The 19,789-nt window shown below is 53.7% G+C and overlaps 3 protein-coding genes across 3 annotated transcripts in view; 2 read left to right on the forward strand and 1 right to left on the reverse strand.

Annotated features, from left to right (window-relative positions):
* The window catches only part of LOC147645291 (uncharacterized), a 409,208-nt gene that overhangs the window by 134,479 nt on the left and 254,940 nt on the right, over positions 1-19,789 (forward strand). The gene's annotated exons all lie outside the window — the stretch shown is intronic.
* Positions 1-19,789, forward strand: part of LOC111922621 (uncharacterized) — an 813,543-nt gene that overhangs the window by 123,542 nt on the left and 670,212 nt on the right. The window lies entirely within an intron of this gene.
* LOC147645298 (maestro heat-like repeat-containing protein family member 7) lies at positions 9,843-17,859 on the reverse strand. Its single transcript, XM_086874785.1, has 16 exons — positions 15,274-17,859; positions 15,014-15,169; positions 14,680-14,744; positions 14,412-14,561; positions 14,075-14,223; positions 13,607-13,754; positions 13,170-13,357; positions 12,943-13,080; positions 12,551-12,665; positions 12,258-12,398; positions 11,887-12,063; positions 11,598-11,753; positions 11,337-11,438; positions 10,891-10,993; positions 10,554-10,610; positions 9,843-10,264 (listed from the first exon to the last, which is right to left on the reverse strand). The coding sequence occupies exons 1-16, from the start codon at positions 15,395-15,397 to the stop codon at positions 10,065-10,067; spliced, it is 2,169 nt and encodes a 722-aa protein (XP_086730911.1). The 5' UTR covers positions 15,398-17,859; the 3' UTR covers positions 9,843-10,064.

Below are 19,789 nucleotides of genomic sequence, written 5' to 3' on the forward strand. Positions count from 1 at the left end.
ACAAAATTCCAGACAAATCCACTGGTAAAGAATAATTTGGAGGTGGAATAGGAGAAATTCCAGCCCAGCAGGCTACCAGGGCCTGGGAGGGCCCAAATTTTTTATTTTATTTGGGAATTTTTTAGGGCTTTTTAAAAATATTGGATTTTTTTCCAGGAAGATCCCCTTTTCCTTTCTGATGGAACTGGAAGTCAACTCCTGCTCCTGCAGTGCTGTTTTTGCCCATCCTCATTCCTGAATATTCTTAGAAACGTCTGTAAAACGGTGAAAATGATGATGGACTGTGGCCTTTTTTCATTCTCAATACTTGTGATGCTATTGGAGTGAAGAGGGGAAAAAACAATAAAAAATGGGAAAAAATATTTATAAATCAGAATTTTACCATCTACCAGTGCGTGGCTTTTTGTTACAAAGCTTATTAAAAAGACAAAAAAAGGTGGTTGCAGTGGGTGACTGCCTTCTGAGGGGAACAGAGGGCCCCTCATGCTGACTGGAGCCATCCCACAGGGAGGTCTGCTGCCTCCCTGGGACTCGGCTACGGGGCATCACTGAGAGACTTCCTGGGCTGATCCAGCCCTCTGGTTATTATCCACTGCTGCTACTCCAGGCTGGCAGAGATGAGACTGAAAAGAGGAGTGCCAGGGCAATTCAAAGGGACTTCAGGGCACTGGCTGAGTGCTTGATCGGGCAGGAGCACAGGTAGACTTTTCCTCAGTCCCTTTGGTGGCAGAAAAGAAGTGAAAGGAATAGGGGAGCCCACATTATCAACAAGTGGCTCAAGGGTTGGTGTCATCGGCAGAATTCTGGGTTCTCTGATCATGGGGCAACTTTTCTGGCACCCGGCCTGCTGGAACTGGATGGGCTGCATCTCTCTTAAGGGTAGAAGAATTTTATCTTATGAAGTGGCAGAACTCACTGAGAGGGCTTTAAACTAGGTTTGAAGGGGGAAGGGGATGCAGCTGGGCTGTCTGGAAGCAGCCCCAAGGGTGGTGAGCCTGAGGTAGGGGTGAAATCAGTAGCCCAGCTGAGGTGCATGTACACTGTAATAAATGAAATTCAGCCAAATTTATCAATAACAATTTTATTGAAAAATTTGCAAAATCAAATTATGAAAACAGCTACAATCACAGTCAGCTTCGAGCTCAGGATCGGCGCTGGGTGAACTCTGAACCAGCCTCTGTCACACTGATTCCCCCAAGTTCACCGCCTGTCTTTTGGAGAGGTGAGTTTTGATACAGTTTTTACAGCTTGAGGCTGTGCAGTCTGTTTTTTCTTTCTTCTGAAGTTTGTTGCATATTCATATTTTCTGTTGGTTTTTTAGCTAAGTTTCCGAGAAGGGAGGAAAAGTCTGAGTAGATTTTATGAGAGCTGAGTACTGAGATGCACGGTCTGGAGAATTTTTCTGTTGGATTGTTAACGAAGGTTCCGAGAGAGGGGGAGAGTTACAGGAACTGGGTATTGAGATGCACAGTTGTCCTGGGGTGATTTTACCTTTAAGATAGCTTCGGGAGCTGGGAGGAAGTTGAAGCTGGGAGAGGCTGATAAGAGTTTTTCCTCTGACCAATTATTGGTCATTTCTGAGAATTGGTGGTGGTTTTAACCATTGAGAAGTGAGATCAACTTGTGAACACCACCTTAAGATGTAAAGCCAGGGTTCTTTTGTTCTCTTTGGTTTCTGGCTTCTGACAAGGTAACAAGGCTCTGTCTCAGCCTCCTCCCCACGCCCCTCCAGGCTGGACAAGGCCACAGAGGGTGGGGAGGGGGAGAAACGGAGCTGGCCTGGCTTGGTTTGCAGTTTCTGCTGCTGAACTGAAACCTGACACCATGAACATCTGCAGCTTTCCAAGACTTTAACTCTTTTACTACCTGGATGAGACTGACAGATTACTCCTTTTTCCCAGAGAGAGAGAAGGAGGAGAAAGAGATAGATAACGTGAAGAAGACATCATAAAACCGTCAAAGACAGTGAAGAAAAGAGTTAAGTTTTAGATGAGGAAGAGAGAATAAAGAGATGCTTTAATTAAGCTGAAATATTTTTCTATTAAAGCTATGGAGATGGACAATAGTGTTCTGAAAAAGAGCTCCTTTAATTCAGAGCATATTGGAAGGAATAGAGTGGTTCAAAGTGTGGATTTTGAGTAAAAGGTGGAGTAATTGTGATACAGTGAGGTGCTGGAACGGAGGGGAGAAGTAATAGTTGAAGATTTGGGGCCTTGAGAGGCAAAGAGAAAAATTTCTGTTTCCAGGGAGGCTCACAGAGACAGATGAAGAGAACTTTTGCCTTTGAATCCTTAAAAATGACATCCCTAGACTCATTTGACCCATAACACACCTCAGAGCGATGTGAAATGGGAGGAGTGAACTGATGACAGATTTCCAGGCAGCTGACATCATAGAAATAGAAAGCTATAACAGAAATAGTTTTCTTGTGAGAAACTCCATAGATTAGCAGAAGAAGACTTTTGCTTCTCTACAAAGACTGATGAAAAGACTCTAGCAGGAATTGGGACTGTTTTAAACACCAAAGTTCCAAGATTTTTTGTCTCTATGTTGTCATATGAACAAGGGAATGGTGGGTAGTGGGGAATAAAAGGGTTTTCTGGAGGTTATTCTAGTTTTCTTATTCTTGTAGTTTTGTTAATAAACTTCCTTTATTTCCTTTTAAGTTTTAAGCCTGTTTTGCTCTTGCTCCAATCCATATCTCACAGCAAGAAATAAGGAAGTTTTCTAGTAATTTTTTAGTTACTGCTTTAAAACCACGACAGTGTGAAAGAACAATTCCTCTTCTTGGTTTAAGACCAAAACTGCAACATTTAAAGTTGTTTTATTAAGCCGTGGAGACAGAGAGAAGACTGTGGACTAAGGCAATGGCTGAGGTTGCTGTATCTTAAGGAAGAGCTGTCAGTACCAAGTTGTTACTCAATTTTTTGCTGCTTTGGGCAGAATATTCAAAAGATAGACAACTTCTGACAAGCAGTAATCCTTTCCTTATACCCCAAGTATTTGGATGCTTCAGGACATTTATCACAGCTGCCAAAACTGGATTCACAACCTGTGGGTTTCAAAAGGAGAGCGAGATTTTGCCTGTTCTTGCTTTGGGAAAAGGGGAAAATATTCTCATTCCTTCTTCTCTTTCTTTGCCTACATCTTTTTCACTGACTTTTGACTGGACTCAGCTCAGTGATAAACCATCCACAGGAGCAGCCAGGACTCCTTGTGGCTCTTTCCTAGTGAGGAAGCTGTGCTGAAGCCGGACCTCCTGTAAAATGCACTCAGCATTTTACATACTGAGCTTTCCTATCAGCCTCCCACATCTCAGCCATTCCGTGCTGGGAAATGACAGACAGGGCTGCAGAGTGATGGGGGGAGGAGGAGAGAGGAGACAGTGCTTCGTTTAATTATCCCACTTCAGCCTGATTGCTGCAGTGGTATCTTAAAAGTGAAAAGATTTGGAAACTAGATTTCTGGTAATTAGCATTGAGCATATCGTAATGCCAGCAGCCAGCCTCTTTCACCGAGGATTTACTTCTCTGGGATGAAATTGCCAGGCTCTCACATCCTCTGATCTCCTCAGAGAACCAGCTCTCACACGTGCTGGCAGACAGCATCTCTGGGCTCAGGATCAGGGGCAGGTAGCAAAGAGGGGACTCTGTCTGTCGGGGCTGGGGAAGATCCATCTCATCCTTCAGGAGGGAGCCCACGCTGCCAGTGCTACAGCAGAGTGTTTGCAGGCACTGCTGTCACCACATCCTGATGTGAAACTGCTGCCATTTACTGCCCTGGCTGAGGCTGGGGTCCAGCACACATAATAAGAGAGGAGCTTGAAGCAAGTAGTCAAGAGTGAAGGGAGTGTGAGTGTCAGATATTGATGATACAGCGTGCCCAGTCTGCAGCTGCACTACTGGGGGAAACCGAAAGAAAGTATCACAAAAGCAGCAGGCATCACAGATTGCCTTTCACTCTTTCCTGGACAAAAGATAGATTTAGGTAATAATTCACCTAATAATAGATTAGGTAATAAAGAATTAGGCTGTATGAACCTTCTTGAGGAACTGTGCTTGTAACACAGGCAATGGTAAAATATCAGCAAAAGCTGCAGCACACTCAGGCAGCAGACACTGTCTGAGACAGAGCAGAACAAACCATTTGGATCCCCAAAATGACTGCTCACATGAGACCACAACCTCCTGATCACTCCCTAGGTTTGTACCCATTTGGGGGGATATTTTGGAGTATATCTTGGCACAAGCAAGCATGTGCATCCAAACCAAGGAGTTTGCCAAAGAGAAATAGAGGAAACTTGCTACCCACCAGCTGTGATCCTGGCCAGGGGCTTGGGCAATAGCACATAAACACCTGTTTTCATTTGCTGAGTGGTGCTGTGACACAGGGGTGAGCAGTGACATGAAGCTTTTCATCTGGCCGTGATCTGCTTTCAAAGCTCTGTAAACAGCTCTTAGCTGAAAATATCATCTAACTTTTTTTTTTTTTTTCCCCTTTGTTGCACGCAGTTCATCCTCAGAGGAAGAAGAGCCCCTGTGCTCATCTGGGCTTGGGAACAGCAGCTCCCTTGAACACAGCAGGCATTCAGCCTGAGGCTGAGCAGGTTCAGGCACCGAGCCACGAAGCTGTAAGTGTGCAGGCTTGCCTTGCATAAAGAGGGAATTGTGAGTTGTTAGCTGAGGGAGAGAGCTGCTGGTTGGAAATAAGAGAAAATGCATTAATAGAAATTCAATTTAAGAAAAAAAAGAAATAGCAGACCAGTCTAGTTAATTTCATAAGGATTCATGAGTAAAAAAGTAAGTCCTTTAGTTAGGAAATAATTGCACACTTATGACCTGAGGCAACAGAAGGAACTTGCTGAAAACAAAATGGCACATGTCATTAAATTTAATAATGCTTAATTATAGAATCATAAATATTTGAGATTGGAAAGGCCCATCAAGTCACTTAAGTCTCCCTCCTTATCAATGCAAGACTGTTCCCATATGTTGCACATATGCTGGTATGTTTTCTACAGACTATTAGAACCCATTGTCAGGAGGATTTGCCTTAAATTCCACAGTTTTCTCTTTCTTAATTTCATTCCATTACTCCCTGATATACCTGCTTGTTTCCTGCTAAGTAATTCCTTTCCTTCCCTAGGGTGTGTGTGTGTCAGTCAAATATCTGTAGATGGTTGAAACGCCTCTCCTTAGTTATCACTTAGCCAAACTAGACATATTGATTTAGTTCTTTTAATCTTCCTCATAGGTAAATCCCTCTAGTCCCTTAATTATTTTGTTGCTCTTTTCTGAACTCTCTCTTTCCAAACCCTTCTTGTAGTCATATTAAATGCAGTATCCTAGTTCTTGTCATCCAGAACCATGGAAAAATCAGGGGTGCTGTTGCATCTCTGTTGCAATGTGATGTGTCTGACCCACTATAATATTTTTTCCCCTGATCTATCATGCTGAGCACCATGCAAGGCTGTAGAGAGGTCAAGACAACCTCTGTTTTTAAAACTCTGCCCTGCAGCTATTCCTTACAGTGCTGTCAGCAGGGAAGACATTTTGTCTTCTAAAACCTTACCTCTGATAGTTTTTCCCATCTGAAAACTATCTGGGCCAGGGGCAGCACCCAGGGACCTGCCCTGCCTGGGGGAACTTATAACTGGATCTTATAACTAAGTGTCAGAAACAAGGGCACACACTCTGTATTCCAGACTCCAACATTTTATTCTTATTCTTAATTTTCCATGTTTTAAGTACTACTACGTCTTCATCTACTTCAGCTTCTACCTCTTCTTCCTAATATTCCTATTCTTATTCTTTATCATTTTTTGGTTTCTGGAGGGTCTTATGCAGGTTTGGGGAGGGGGGGGGGGGGGGGGGGGTTTTTTTCTTTCCTACAACTACTTCCTAAACACAACTTTCTTTTCTTTTGTTAGAATTGTGTGTGTTGCAGTCCAGCAGGCCGCCGTCGTGTCCTGGGAGCAGCACCTCCTGTCTGTGTCCATTCCTCATGGCCAAAGTGCCCCAGGATCAGCATGGAGTCCTTTCCTGAGGAGAGGAAATGGCCTTGGAGTCCAGCAGGGAGGAGCTGGAGCCAGTGTCCCTGCAAAGGGCCAAGAGCCGTGTGGCTGTGGCCCTCGGGGACCCGGTGCAGGGGTGCCGCTGGCGGTGCCAGGCTGCCGCTGGGAGCCGATGACTTTCCATGTGCCTTCCCGGCCGGACGATGGGCCAGGATGTGGCACTGAGCCCCGGCAGTGAGGGTCCCCCTTTGGGTGCCGCTTTGGGCTGCCGTGTGCCCTCGGGGAGCCGCCCCGGGGGTGCCACAGAGCGGCCGGGGCCGACTCGGCCCGCAGGGCCAGCGCAGGCCGGGGCAGCCCGTGCGGCTCCCTCGGGGCGCCGGGCAGGCCGCGGGGCAGCCGCCATCTGCAGCCCAGCGCTGCTGGCAGCGGGCGCTGATCCTGTGGCTGTGCCGCCAGGCAGGGGCAGCAGAACAGCCCCCACAGCCCCCGCAGCCCCCACAGCCCCCGCAGCCCCTGCAGCGCCCGCAGCGCCCGCAGTGCCCGCAGCCCCTGCAGTGCCCACCTCAAGAGCGAGCGGCCTTTCCTGTGGGGAAGCAGCTGCCCGGGAGAAGAGACATCTTCCACCGTGGCTTGGGCTGCCAGAGGGCCAGGCCCGGCACAGAGTTGCTCTTGTGGGCACAGCTTGGGCTCCTGGCACTCCACCCAAGCTTCTCGAGGGACAGGCAGCAAGATTCCCTCTCGGGCTAAATCTGCCAGTCTCTGCTGCCTGGCCTCTTCTCCTTCCTCGTGCAGCTCCAGGACGCTCACCTCATCCCAGTCATCGTCCTCCCGCTGCCAGGCCTTGAGCTGGCTGCACAGGATGTCGCAGTATTCCCTGCTGTCCTGAGCCAGCTCTCCATCACTGTCATCATCCCTGCTGGACCTGGAGGATTTTCTCTTTGCTTTGCCTCCAGTCACCTCCTGGCCATCCTGGCACAGCTCTTGCTTGCGGCAAACTTCCCAGTCCAAGAGTGCCCGGCGGCTCGTGCCTTCTCCTGGGGACAGCCACTGCTCAGGAGATTCTTCCCAATCTGAGAATTCCTGACAGTGATCGCTGTCCGCCTGCCACGGATCCTGCTCCCTGCACTCGATTCACTCGGAGACGACTGGGGAGGGCTCTTGCTCCCTGCCCTCATCCCAGTCCCAGAAATGCCAGTAGCACCCCCATACTTGGACCAGCTCTTGCTCAAGGCCTTCATCCCACTCAGAGAGCTCCTGGCAGCTCTGGGCTTCTCCTGGGCACAGCTGTGGCTCAGTGCAGGCTTCCCCTGGAGTCCCTTGCTGGAACTTGTTCATTTCTCCTTGGCAGAGCTGTGGCTCTTCCTCAGCGCAGGACTCCACGGCTCCTCTCCTCCCTCTGCTTGCCCTCTCATCCTCCTCCTGCTGCTCCCTCAAGGCCTGGGCTCTCTGTGAGCCGGGCCAGGGCCTGGGGGGCTGGGACTTGGGCTTTGCCTTCTCCTCCTCCGTGCCTGCAGTCCTCTGGTGCACACAGGTACCTGGACACAGCCACTGTCCTGGGACTGACCCAGGCCCCACAAGCCCTTTATATACCCCCCAGCCGGGGCGGGGCTCTGCCATGTCACAATGGACTTTGGGCACCACAAGGTCCCGCGTCACCACGGCCCCTGACACCCCGTGCCTGTGTCACAAAGGCCACCCTGACACCCCGTGCCTGTGTCACAAAGGCCTCCTCAGCACCTCGTGCCTGTGTCACAAAGGGCACCCCGGCACCCCGTGCCTGTGTCACAAAGGGCACCCCGGCACCCTGTGCCTGTGTCACAAAGGCCACCCCGGCACCCCGTGCCTGTGTCACAAAGGCCACCCCAGCACCTCTTCAACAGCCCAAGGCACCAGGAGCAGCCTGGAGCAGCCCAGGCCTTGGGGGATTGCAGCCCCTTCTTCTGAGCCGCTCCTTCAAATGATCAGGAGTGGCTGGGGCCAAGTGAAGGTGCAAAAGGAGACCGTGTGTGTCTTCCTTTGAAAGAAGAAGGAGCAGGAGGCTCCTTTGCATTGGAAAATGTAAACCCCCCCATTCCCAATTATTATCCCTTTGAAAGGCACTCTCTGGCAAAGATAGGAGGACAGGAAGAACAGTTTGTGCTGCTTTTGCATGAATTGCTATTTAGTGAGCAGGGAAGAAGTCCCCCATGGAAATGATTTTACTGAGAGGAGCTGCTAAGCGAGAGCTGCCTCTGTGCCAAGCAAAATCCAAGAGCTGGCTAGCTGTGGGAACTGACTACCTATTAAAGCATTTAAAAAGCTGCATCCACCTCTGTGAGATTGACATTTTGCAGACAGGCAAGCCAGGGAAATCTCTCTCTTGCTTCCACCTTTGAGGAGGTACCTGGCTGCCGGTCGGGCCGGACCCCGCTGCACTGCGGCCCTTGCAGTCGTGCTGACAGTGGCCACAACAATCCTTAAAGCTTCAGGGTCCCCTGACACCCGGGCAACCGAGGAGGAAATTAAAGGAGCGGGTTCGCTGGAGTCCCCAAAACCAACTGGAATAGGAAAATCAAGTAGGGATGAGGCCCATAAAGCCTGCGCAGCACAGGAGCAAAGTGCAGAGACCAGGCCTAGGGGCAGACACAACAATATCTAGGGGAGGTGTGAGGGCGCAGTCTGAGGGCATGGGTCCAGACACAGACTGGGGTTAGAAAGATGCAAAATACTGCGACAAATTGCAACCAATCAGGGGAGAGATACAGGAAGATTCTAGAAACATAACTTTCAGTGGGGTGACTTGATGAACGTATGAATTGCCATCAGGCCTTTGGCAAGTGCTTCCCAAGGCTTGAACTCAAAGCCTGCTGCTTCAGGGCTGAAGTCTTTCTGGCCCTGTGTCCCAGAAGGGCTGAATCGCACAGGCTCGGCCTGGCGGGGCCGGGCTGGCCCCAGCAGTGACCGGGTGGGGACGGGAGGCTGCGGGACCCCGGCTGAGGCTGGGCCGGACCACGGCTGCTCACACCTTGCCGAGCCTAAGCCGTGCCCCGCTGCCGGCCCCCGCTGAGCTGGAGTCCGCTGGGCTCCGGGAGGAGCTCCGGGTGGGTCCAGGCCCCCTCAGCCATGGCCCGTACGGCACATGGTAATTGAAAGAAATTGGCCAGGAGACAAAACTCCTGTTTGATGCCTTTATTAGGATTCAGCTCTTGGGGTGGGGGGGGCCCAAGGGATTGCTTGCATCACAGCCATTCCCACACTGTCAGCTCCAAGGAGGAGACACAATTCAGCTTTGCAGCACACACTGAGAGTAGCCAGGGACCTGTCATCCTGGTTCACTGTCTAGGGCTGTCAGTCCTTTCCAGTCCTCTTTAGCTCATGGTGATGCAGGAAGATGGTTTCTAAGCAGGTTTAGGTGATGCAGGGAGATGATCTTGCATCATAGCTTGCTCAAATATGTTTCATTGTCCTTTTATTCCTCTGTTAGCTCATTGTTTTGGTGTCCTGCACGCCTTAGTTTGCATTTTACTCGGTTACACAGCTTCCTGGGAGTTTCTTTGTTCTAGTGTGGCACAGCAACGACCATGGGAGTTGCCTCCTTCTGTGGCATACCTTTCTAATGGGTTGCTTTTGTTAGTTGGATTTAGCCCCCATGGGAGCAGCTCTGTTACAAGGCAGCAGGGAAGTAAGGGGAAAGCGTACAGGAATGTCTCATAAGAACCTTTAAAACACTTCAGAAACTGGTAAGTAATTAACATTACTAATAACCATCGGAGCAAACAAGGGGTACAAGGTTTACAAATGGGATAAGAACATTAACTGTACATAACTAAACACAGTATTTCATCTGGGGTGGATTTCTTGAGAGATTTTATTCATGACACCTCTCTTCCCCTATGCCCTGTACACCATGGGTAGCAAAAAAAAGGTCTTGTGAGACTGCCTATTATAACTATATGCCTATGTAATATGCTATATTTATATACATAAGGAAAAAAAAAATAAAGGAACAATGCTAGAGAAAAGGAATATCGCTGCTCTCTCAGGTGGTGCCCAGCAGACAGAGCCTGCCAGATCAGCTCTCTGCAGAGCTCCAGCAGCACAGCCAGCCTAGGCCCGACAGACGAGGCTTTGTCCTCCATGCCCTGCGTAGCTGATCTTGCAGGTTATCAAAGACGGAATATCGAGCCCTCTCTATTGCCTGTAGGATGTACAGTGTTTGAATTGCCAGGTTTACAATGGCAGGGCTGCTGTCATCCACCATGTTCACAAGGGCTGGAAGAGAGACGAACAGAGCCACGGTCAGATCCCAGACCTGTGAGGGCCCACGGATAGCCCCCTGCCAGGGCCATCCCAGTCGGCTCTTGCCATGGCCAGCAGGGAGCAGGGACCAAGGGGATCAGCCTGAAGCTGCTGGCCACGAATGCCCCATGTGCCCCTGAAATCTCGGTGTGCTCTTCTCACGCCGCCCCTCAGCCACACGGGGAGCAGAGCCCTCCGCAGCCAGGCCAGGACCTGCAGCTCCACCTGCCAGCCCCACTGACAGCCCGCTGCCCTCACTCACATTTGTAAATGAGCTGCAGCTCTTCCTTCTGCCCCCTCAGGAGCCGCCCGGCTATCCCTGGGAACACAGAGCCTGTCAGGGCCCCAGCGGCACAGCTCCCTGCCAGCGGCGCTGCCAGCCCTGTGGCCACACGGCCTCCCGCCCCGGCAGGGCTCAGCCCGGGCCCTTGCCGCATCCTGACTCAGCCCAAGGGCACGGCTGCCAGAGGCCGGCAGCAGCAGCCCCGAGGGCAGCCGGGGCTCCAGGGCGCCGGGCCCGGGTGCCGCTGCCGGGGCAGCAGCCGGGGCCGGGGCCGAGCTGCGGCGGGGCGGGGAGGGAGCCCGGGCTCGTGGCTCACCGATGAACCTGATGGCCGCCTCTTGCAGGGGCTCCTGTGGGCAGTCCAGGTACGGCAGGGCCCGGCGCAGCTGCTCGGCCGCTCGCCTCTCATCCTGTCCCAGCTGGAGAGAGAGGCAGGAGGGAAGGGTTGGTGCGGGCTCTGCCTCTGCGGCCGGCCCCGGCCTCCCGTGCCCGCCCAGCCCTGAGGCCCGGCCAGCAGCCGCTGGCGCCGGGCTCTGGAGGGGGCAGAGGGCCGGCTGCTGCCCGGGGAGCCGCGGTGCCGCCCCTGCCCGCAGCCCCACTCTGGGGCTCCATTGGCACCCGGCTCGGGGCCACAGGAGCCTGGAGAAGAAGCCGTGTGGCCGGCTGCGGCACTGGGCAGGGGCACAGCTGCCAGCCCCACAAACCGAGCGCCGGAGACGGGGCTTCTCCAGGCTGAGGCTGGGCCTTCCAAGCCGTCCTTACCAGGCACTCGGTGATCATCCACAGCTTCTTCTTCTTCACTGGTCTTTCCAGATCTCTCCTCTTCAGGAACTCAGCCGCACAAAGCAGCGTTGCCCAAGAAGCCTGGAGAGCAGCAGAGACCCGCAGATGGCCCCACAAGCCAGGACACAGGACCCGCATTTGTGTGCCAAGGCCTGGAGGAGGCTGCAGCCGGCAAGGTGCCAGGGCAGGAGGCAGCCGAGCCCCGTGCCCGGGTGACAGCAGCAGCCCGGGAGTCCTCACCTCCACCACCTGCTGGTTCTCGTCATGGCAGTGGAAGAAGAGTGGCAGCAGGCTCTGGTGCACGTGTGACTTCAGGGCCTTTTTTTCCTTTTCCGTTAGAACAGTCATCAGCGATCGGAAGAATAATATGGACACCAGCTGCACCTGGCTATTATCCTATATGAAAGGAAGGAAAAAACACCTCAGCCCTGTCTGCATGGGGCTCAGCAGGGCGCAGGTGGGCAAATCCCCAGGGCACCAAGTGTCTGGGCAGCACCCAGTGGCCTCGGCTGGGGGCACAGAGCCTTACATGGTCAAAGAGTGGCAGGAGTGCCTCAGCCAGCTGCAGAGCCATGTGGCTGGGTATCAGCATGTCCTTGTCCAAAACTATAAAGCTGAGCACCATGATTGCCTTCCTAACTATCTCTCCATCTGCATCCCACAGGAGCTCCACAAGACTTTCAGTCAGGCTCTGCATTTTTTCAGCCTGTGTGGAAGACAAGTCTGTGAAACGCCACCCTGCTGCCACAGGGCCAAGAGGCCAAAGGCCTGTCCCAAAGCACTCAGGCAGCTGAAGCAGGAGGCAGGAGAGCTGGGAGCAGCTGCCTCGGTGCCCGAAGCCCAGCCGAGCCCAAGTGACTGCGTTCCCCAGCACTGCTTCAGCCACTGCCCACTTCTCACCATCGAGGGATCATCAATCAACTTGAAAAGGGCCCTGAGTGCCAGGTGACGCTTGTCCCTGCTCTCGCTACTCAGGTGCCTTGAGAAGATTTCCAGGACTCTGTTAGCACTGCGTTCGCTCAAGTCCAGGTAGTCCAGGATCTGAAAGGCACAGGGCAGTGACAGGGGAGCCAGCTGGCAGGAGCCCAGAACCAACACAGGGCATGGGCACCATCCCAGGCAGCTGCAGCTGTGAGGGGGCAGAGAGGTGGCAGGCAGCTCTGCAGGGAGGCAGTTTTGGCCATGGGGCTCACCTCCACAAGGAATGCCAGGGCAGGCAGATCCCAGCGTGCCTCCTGTGTGCTGAGCAGCTGGAGCAGGTAGGGAACAATGCGGGAACACAAGGGGATAGAGGCAGACAACATCTCCCTGCCAGGGTGAAAAAGTAGCCAAGACTGTGAGCCAGGGGGACAAACATCTCCCAGGCCTGATTCACAGAGCTCTGATCTTTGACCACTGTCCTGCAAGGGGACCTGGGCCCTTGGGGAGGTGACTCCTTGTGGGCACCCGCCTCTCCCAGCCTTTTCCAGTCTCCTTAGCTGCCCCTTGGTGACGAGGCCCTCTGGCCCACAACAGTGGGGACTGTGTTGGGCAACCTCAGCACGGGGCACAAATGTCAGAGGCAGTGGGGAGAAGGGGGTCTCACCTGGCCAGCAGACCCACGGCATAGTGGTGGGTGTCAGCACTGAGCAGCTTGTCCCAGCCACGCTTGTGTTCCATTTCCACCACCACTTCCTCACGATGCATTTGGCAGAGCAGGGACTTCAGGGCCTGCACTGCAAAGCTGTGTGCACAGCAAAGCCCAGGTCACGCTGGGAGCACTGGCTCCTGCCATGGGGACATGGCAGGGACAGGAGGAGTGGGATAGAGCACCTGTTGGGGCTGATGGCAAGGCCGTGTTGCTCCTGGCATCCCTTCCAGAAGGCATTGAGATCCTCTGGCATCTCCAAAGTGCTGAAGAACACTTGGAAGAGCAGATGCACAAAGAGGCGGGGGAAATGCACTGTCACTACATGTGGGACACAGAGCATCTGAAGGATCTTCCACATCAGCACAGTTGCCTGCAGAGGACAGAGAACCCAGAGACAGTGCTCAGTGCCGAGGTGTCCAGGTGTCAGGGCCTGAGTGTGGCAGGGAGAGGTCAGGGGAAACCCTTGGGGAGCATCAGGCCTGGTGCCCCTGAAGCTGCCCCTAGGCCAGGTTTCAGCCTGGTGCCTGAGGCAGGGAGATGCAGTGGGGGAAGGAGGAAACAGAGCTGCTGAAGACACGGCTGGCCATGGGGTGAGCAAAGGCCAGTTGCAGAAACTCACAGCCAGGGCAAAGACACCCGTGTTGTCTCCATCAGAGGTGCACGTGCTGTGCTCTGGCCAGTTCCCCAGCACATCGAGGACTATCAGGTATGCCCGCTCCGCTGTCCTGGGCGAGCACAAGATCGTCTTCCACATGGTCATAGCAGCTCTGTGGGGTGACAGCTCTGTCTCACGGGGGTCTCAGACACATCCCCGTGGCCTGGGCAGCAATGGGGAGCTGAGCTGGCTGCCAGCTCTGCCTCTGCCTGCTGCCCCTCGCCAGCAGCAGCACCCAGGCAGCCCAGCCCTGCAGGGACAGGGCCCAGAGGGGCCATGGCATGGCAGCAGGCTCAGGGGCCGATGGAGCAGGGCTGGGAAGGGGAGCAGCCAGAGGGCTCTGGAAGTCTCTGTTGGTCAGACACCTGGGCCAGGCTGTGCAGGCTGATGGGCTGGGGAGCCCTGAGCCCTCTGGGCACGTGGGCCCCGTACCTGTCACACGTTGGGGCCACACGCAGGAGAGCAATGACCACATCAGTGGGCTGTGCCTCGCTCAGATCCAGCAGGGTCCTGTTCAGCCTGTGCTCAGAGAACTGATTGGCCATGAGCCACTGGTGGATGTACCTCACCATGGCAGGCACCTGGAGAAAGCACAAGGGGAGACTTTGAAAGCTGCCACAGGGAGTCAGGAATGTCCCCAGCTTCCCCAGAGAAGTGCTTCCCTTCTCACCACGCTGCAATGGCCTCAAAGGCTTAGAGTGATCAGCAGGTGTGGCTTGGGAGGCCAAGTGATCCCTGGAGGATCAAACCCTGGCCACAGGCTGCTTACTTGCTTTTGACTGTAAAAACCCTCCTCTACAAGCATATCCAGCAGGGCAGCAGTGGCCTTGGTGTTGAAGATGTACGAATATGGTCTGACCCCAGCGGCCATGGCACTGGTCCCTTCCTCCCGAATTCTCTTGATGAAGTTGCAAACCAGCTGTAGGAGAAGGGCAGGAGACAGAAACATCGGGGATGTTCTATGGAGTGCTCCAAGCTCCACTGCTGGGCTGAGCAGTGCCAGCAGGCCCAGCCCAGGTGGGGATGGCTGCAGGTACCTGCGCTGCTCTTCGGAAGCGGCCACGGGCAGGCTCCTGCTCTTGTGTCCTGTCCATGGCTGCATCTGGCAAAGAGCAGCCAGAGCTGAGGGGCTGCGGGAGAGGCTGGAGAACACAGCCCAGCCCTGCACTCCCCAGGCAGGGACAGCCCTGGGGTGGCTCAGGGGATGGAGCACAGCCACTGCTGGGGGGGCAGCCCCTGCCCCTCTTTTATCCTGTCCATGGGTGTGTCTCCACAGGACAGGGTGGGATGGGATGAGATGGGATGCAATGGGATGGGATGGGGCCAAGATGGCCGCAGGCACCAGCCCTGTGGCCCAGCTCTGCCACTCACCCTCCTCCAGCGGCTGGAACTGCTGCACCTCTTCGGTCTCTGGTGCTGGGGCAGCTCCAGGGCCTTCTTCCTCTTCCTCCTCCTCCTCCTCCACCCAGGCCAGCTTGAGCACTCTTGGGGGTTGCTGCTCCAGGTCTTCTTCAAGACTCTCCCATCCTTTCCATAGGAACAGCACCAGGGGATGGCATGGCATGGCATGTAATGGGATGGGGCCAAGCTGGACACAGGCACTAGCCCTAAGGCCGAGCTCTGCAACTCACCCTCCTGTGGTGCCTGGAACTCCTGCACCTCTTCAATCTCCTGTGCTGGGGCAGCTCCAGGGCCTTCTTCTTCCTCCTCCTTCACCCAGGCCAGCTTGGGCACTCTTGGGGGTCGCTGCTCCATGGCAGGGACTGGATTTATGGTACTTGCAGGAGAGATGGCTTGGAAAAGCTCAAGTCAGCAAGCCCTGCAGTCGTGCCTGGAAGGCACCTGCAAGACTGAAGTCCTGGCAAGACTGCAGGACAACAAGTCCTGCACTTGGGTCTTGAGGGCTCCTGCCACAAGGACAGGAGGCTCCTCGTCAAGGATTGTGGTCTGGTTTCAAGGGCAGTGACTGCAGGGATGGGCGACACCTTGGAAAAGCTCCGGGTCACCAAATCCCACAGTCTGCCCTTGAGAGAACCTTAAGAAAAGAAGCCTTGGCAAGGCCACAGGTCAGCAAGTCCCGTGGTCTGGCCTCGAGGTCACCTGTAGGAATAACGGCTCAGAAAAGCTCCGGGTCCGACACAAACGAGTGCGCTGTGCGGGGGCTCCTCACAGCACCGCTCTGCTGCGTCCTGTCCCGTCGCGTGCACTGGGCACTGTGGCATGGCCCTGTCACCGCCAGCTCCTATGTCACCACATGTCACAAAGGGCCCTCTGACACCCTGTCCATTTCCATCCCATGGTGACCATGTGTCACAAAGGGCCCTTGCACACACTGCCACCTGCCCTTGGGCTGCCCCCATCCCCCCCAAAGTGGCCCAGGTTGGAAGGAATCCCTTGCCCAAAGTGTCTTAGACAGCCCAACAGGATCTTTAGGAACGCCTCAAACCATCAGCAAACGCTGCCCTGCTCTGCAGGCTCAGGGCAGCAGAAGGAGCCCCCAGAGCTGCCGACGCAGCCGCAGCAGGAAGGGCACGGGGCCCGTCACAGAATCTGGCACGGCCTCCTTGGGACATGTCCCGGCTGGTGGCCATTCTAAATTCACAGGTGTGACACAGACAAGGAACATCTGGGCCAAGGCACGAAGTGTCCACTAGAATGTATTTTAGCACATTAGAAAGACTTGGGAGGAATCCCAGAGGGTCATTTTTTGAAGCAAAGTGATCTGATTAAATACTGTAACCAACGGTAGGCTTGGTAAAAATTAGAAAGTGGTGAAAATGGACTGCCTAATGGAACTTTAAATGATCATCCACTGTTACAGTTGATGTTATTTTTAAGAAAAGAAGACAAATGAGACCAAGTGATATGTGCAGACACATTTTTTTACCCTGAAGAATAAACCTGAGTGGCACAAAGAATATGGCTTTGATTTAGACCCCCAGGAGACTTTGGTCCTTCCTTTGGAAAGAGATAACAGGTGGAAAATAAAGAGATGTTGTTCAGCATGTAGTTTAGGGCAAAGATGTTTGAAACTGGCAAAAAAGCACGAGGAAGACACTGTTATAGATGTCCAAGACTCACAGCCGAGTTATTCCAGGCCAGCTCTACCTTCCCCCTCAAGCAACCAGTCCTCTCCCTCAATTAAATGAAAGTGAGAATGAGATGAATAATCCTGGTGAGGGAACAAGTGTGGGGATGCCAGTGACAACATGTACAAGGAATAAAACCAAGAAAGCTTTGCCTTTAGTCACCCCCTTAAGGCAAATAGTGGGTCCCACAGGAGAAGCTGTGTGGGTGAAGATCCCCTTTTCTACTGGTGACCTGAATAACTGGCAGGAAGAAGTTCATAATTATAGAGAAAACCCTAGCAAAGTGGCAAAAAGATTGGAGTTAATAGTCAAGAACCGAGACCCAGACTGAGGTGATTTCATGATGACAGCGCTAAGGAAAACAGATAAGGAGTTGGTGATGAAGATGGTCAGAGCACATGTGCAGGGAGAAATTGCTAGTGGAGCCTTACAGGGTACAGTGACCAGTTGTTTCCTATTGTAAACCCTTTGTTGGGCCCGAATGATGCCAAGAACTATGCGATGTTAACTGGATACTGGGAACTGTGGGGGCCGAGGAAGCAGCCAATGCTGTAGCCACTCTCCCCTGGAGGAAAAGCCCATAGGAGGCTTTCACTGACCGCTCTCCCCCAGAGGCTACAGGCCTCGATGGGGAGCTGTCATTTTTACAGCCACACGTTAAGTGGTTCCCAACATGTCTTTCCCCCTGTATGCATATTATTTTTACCCTGTTGGCCCTTCCCCCTTGTTCCACCCCTGAATCCTCAGACCATTGTCCCTGTTGCTCCACCCCACCCCCTGCTTTTCCCATATAATCCCTGCTCTCACTGAGCCTGGGCCAGTTGTTGTCTCTGGGACCCTTCGGGAGAGAAGAATAAAGACCTCCTTGGAACCCCACACGGTGCCTCCCGTCTCTTTTCTTCGGCAGCACCCGAGGAACAGTGGCCATTCCAAAAGCCCTTTGAAGGACTCGCAGCTGAATCACGGGGGCAAGGCAAGCGTGCCTGTGCGCCCAGGGGAAGTGCCACAGGAGACGCTTCCCTGGGAAGGTCGCGGCACCCTGACCACCTCCGCTCGCCGCGACAGGTGGGGCCCAACAGGGAGCTCTGCCAGCGGTTCCCTGGTTCCCTGGTTCCCTGGAGAAGCGTCTCCTGCAGCACCAGCTGCAGAAAGCAAGTCGCTCTCGGGTCTGACACTTCCCTGAGGAAACCCCATTGCGTTTTAGCAAGAGCTATCCAAGGGGACACCGGGACCCTCCTAGGACCATCCGGGGAGTGAGGAGAAGATTTCCCCAAGGACCAGCCAGTGGGTGACACCACACCCAGCAGTTTTGGTTCACCCAGTGGAGGTGGAAAAAGATGCTAAAATCAGGATTTGGCCTTTCTGGGAGGGTTTTGGAGACAGTTTTATACCCACGGGGAACAAAATCCTTCCTGGTTTTAACAAATCCTTTTGGAATGCTGCACATGACTCACCTGGGCTGGGAGAAAATGGGAAAACATCTGGGAAAATCATAGATTTCCCACTTAACAGCTCCATCCCTTTGGAATGCTGCACATGACTCACCTGAGCTGGGAAAACCTGGGAAAATCCTGGAACACACACCTGAGGGAGAGGTTTGTTAATCCTGGCTCATCCCAGGAACTTCCATTCCTCAATCCAGAAAGGATGGGTTAGGGAGACCCCCAGTCTGGGAGTGCCTATGACACCTCCTAAAAAAACGTTTCCTTGCTTTTCCAATTCCAGAAAGGAAATTCCTGTATTATTTTCCATCAGGAAATTGGGTTAATTAAATTAGTGCAGGCTTTTCCACCAGCATTCCAGTCCTTGTCATTCCAGCAGTTCCACTAATCCCTATCCCAGGTGCGATTCAGAGGGTTGGGATTTCCTGGTCCTGAGCAACAACGTCTGCAGTGGCACAGGAAACTCACAGCTCATGGGAACAAACTTTCTGTGTGACTCCAGAGGCCACGACAAACCTGAGTGGTTTCCCTCCCATCCCCCAGCCCTTCCTGGCCCCAGGGGCTGATGGCATTTGTGCTCCCTCAGGTTCATCTCCCCACAGCAGCACCATGGGGGTGCTGACGCCTGCTCTGGGCAGTGCAAACAGGGGCTCCTGAGCCAGTGCTGCCGTGTCTGTGCCTGCAAGGATGCGGCACCTCTCTGAGCTGGGGGAGAGGCCAGGGCTGCACAGGGGGGATGTTGTTGGCAGCTCCATGAGGACGCTCTGGGACGCTGCCCTGGGGTGTCCAGCACAGTGGGGATGGATCAGCCCCTGCTCTGCTGCTCCTTCCCGTCTCCCCCAGGGACCTTGCAGAGCCCCAGCCATGCTGTTTGCCCCCAGCCTGCCCACGGCCACCCTGGGGCTGCTCACGGGGGTTTTCTGTGCTGAGCTTTGGCCTGGCCGTGTTCTTGAGAGAGCCTGGGCAAGGAGCCTGGAGCCCCCAGGCCCTGCCCTGAGGCGTCAGCGCTGCCCCAGCAGTGCCCATGGCCTGTCCCTGCTGCAGCCCCGGCACTGCCACCCCCAGGGCTGTGCCCGGCCCCGAGAGCACTCAGGCCCTGCAGCAACACCAGGGCCAGGAGGGCAGCGGGGCAGTGGCACGGGAGCAGCACTGGCAACACCAAGCGCTGCTGCTCCTGGGCACAGCTGCTGTGCCAGCACTGATCTGCCCCAGCTCTGCACACAGACACTGCTGCTGCAGCTCCAGAGAAGGGAACAAAATGGGCATCTCTGCAGAAAACTTTGCTGGGAGATCCTTTCGTTCATTGAAAGCCACCAAGAGCACAGGCCCTCATGGACATAGTCTGTGGCCACAAGGAAGGTGGAGGGAGAAACAAAATGAGAAATGGCACAAATAATAACATTTTATTGTACACAATATTAGAAAGTAAAATGAAGAAAAAGAACCTCCAAAATTAAAACAAGAAGTATCAAAGTTGACTTTTATTACAAGTGATTTGCAGAAATTGTCCAGCTGTTTAATGTTTCTGAAACCATCCAGTCATCAGTGTCCACACTGCAGCCTTGAGCTCCTGGTTCCTCAGGCTGTAGATGAGGGGGTTCAGGACTGAAGGCACC

The sequence above is a fragment of the Cyanistes caeruleus genome, unplaced genomic scaffold (genome assembly GCF_971803275.1).
Source record: "Cyanistes caeruleus unplaced genomic scaffold, bCyaCae1.hap1.1 HAP1_SUPER_30, whole genome shotgun sequence".
NCBI lineage: Eukaryota > Metazoa > Chordata > Aves > Passeriformes > Paridae > Cyanistes > Cyanistes caeruleus.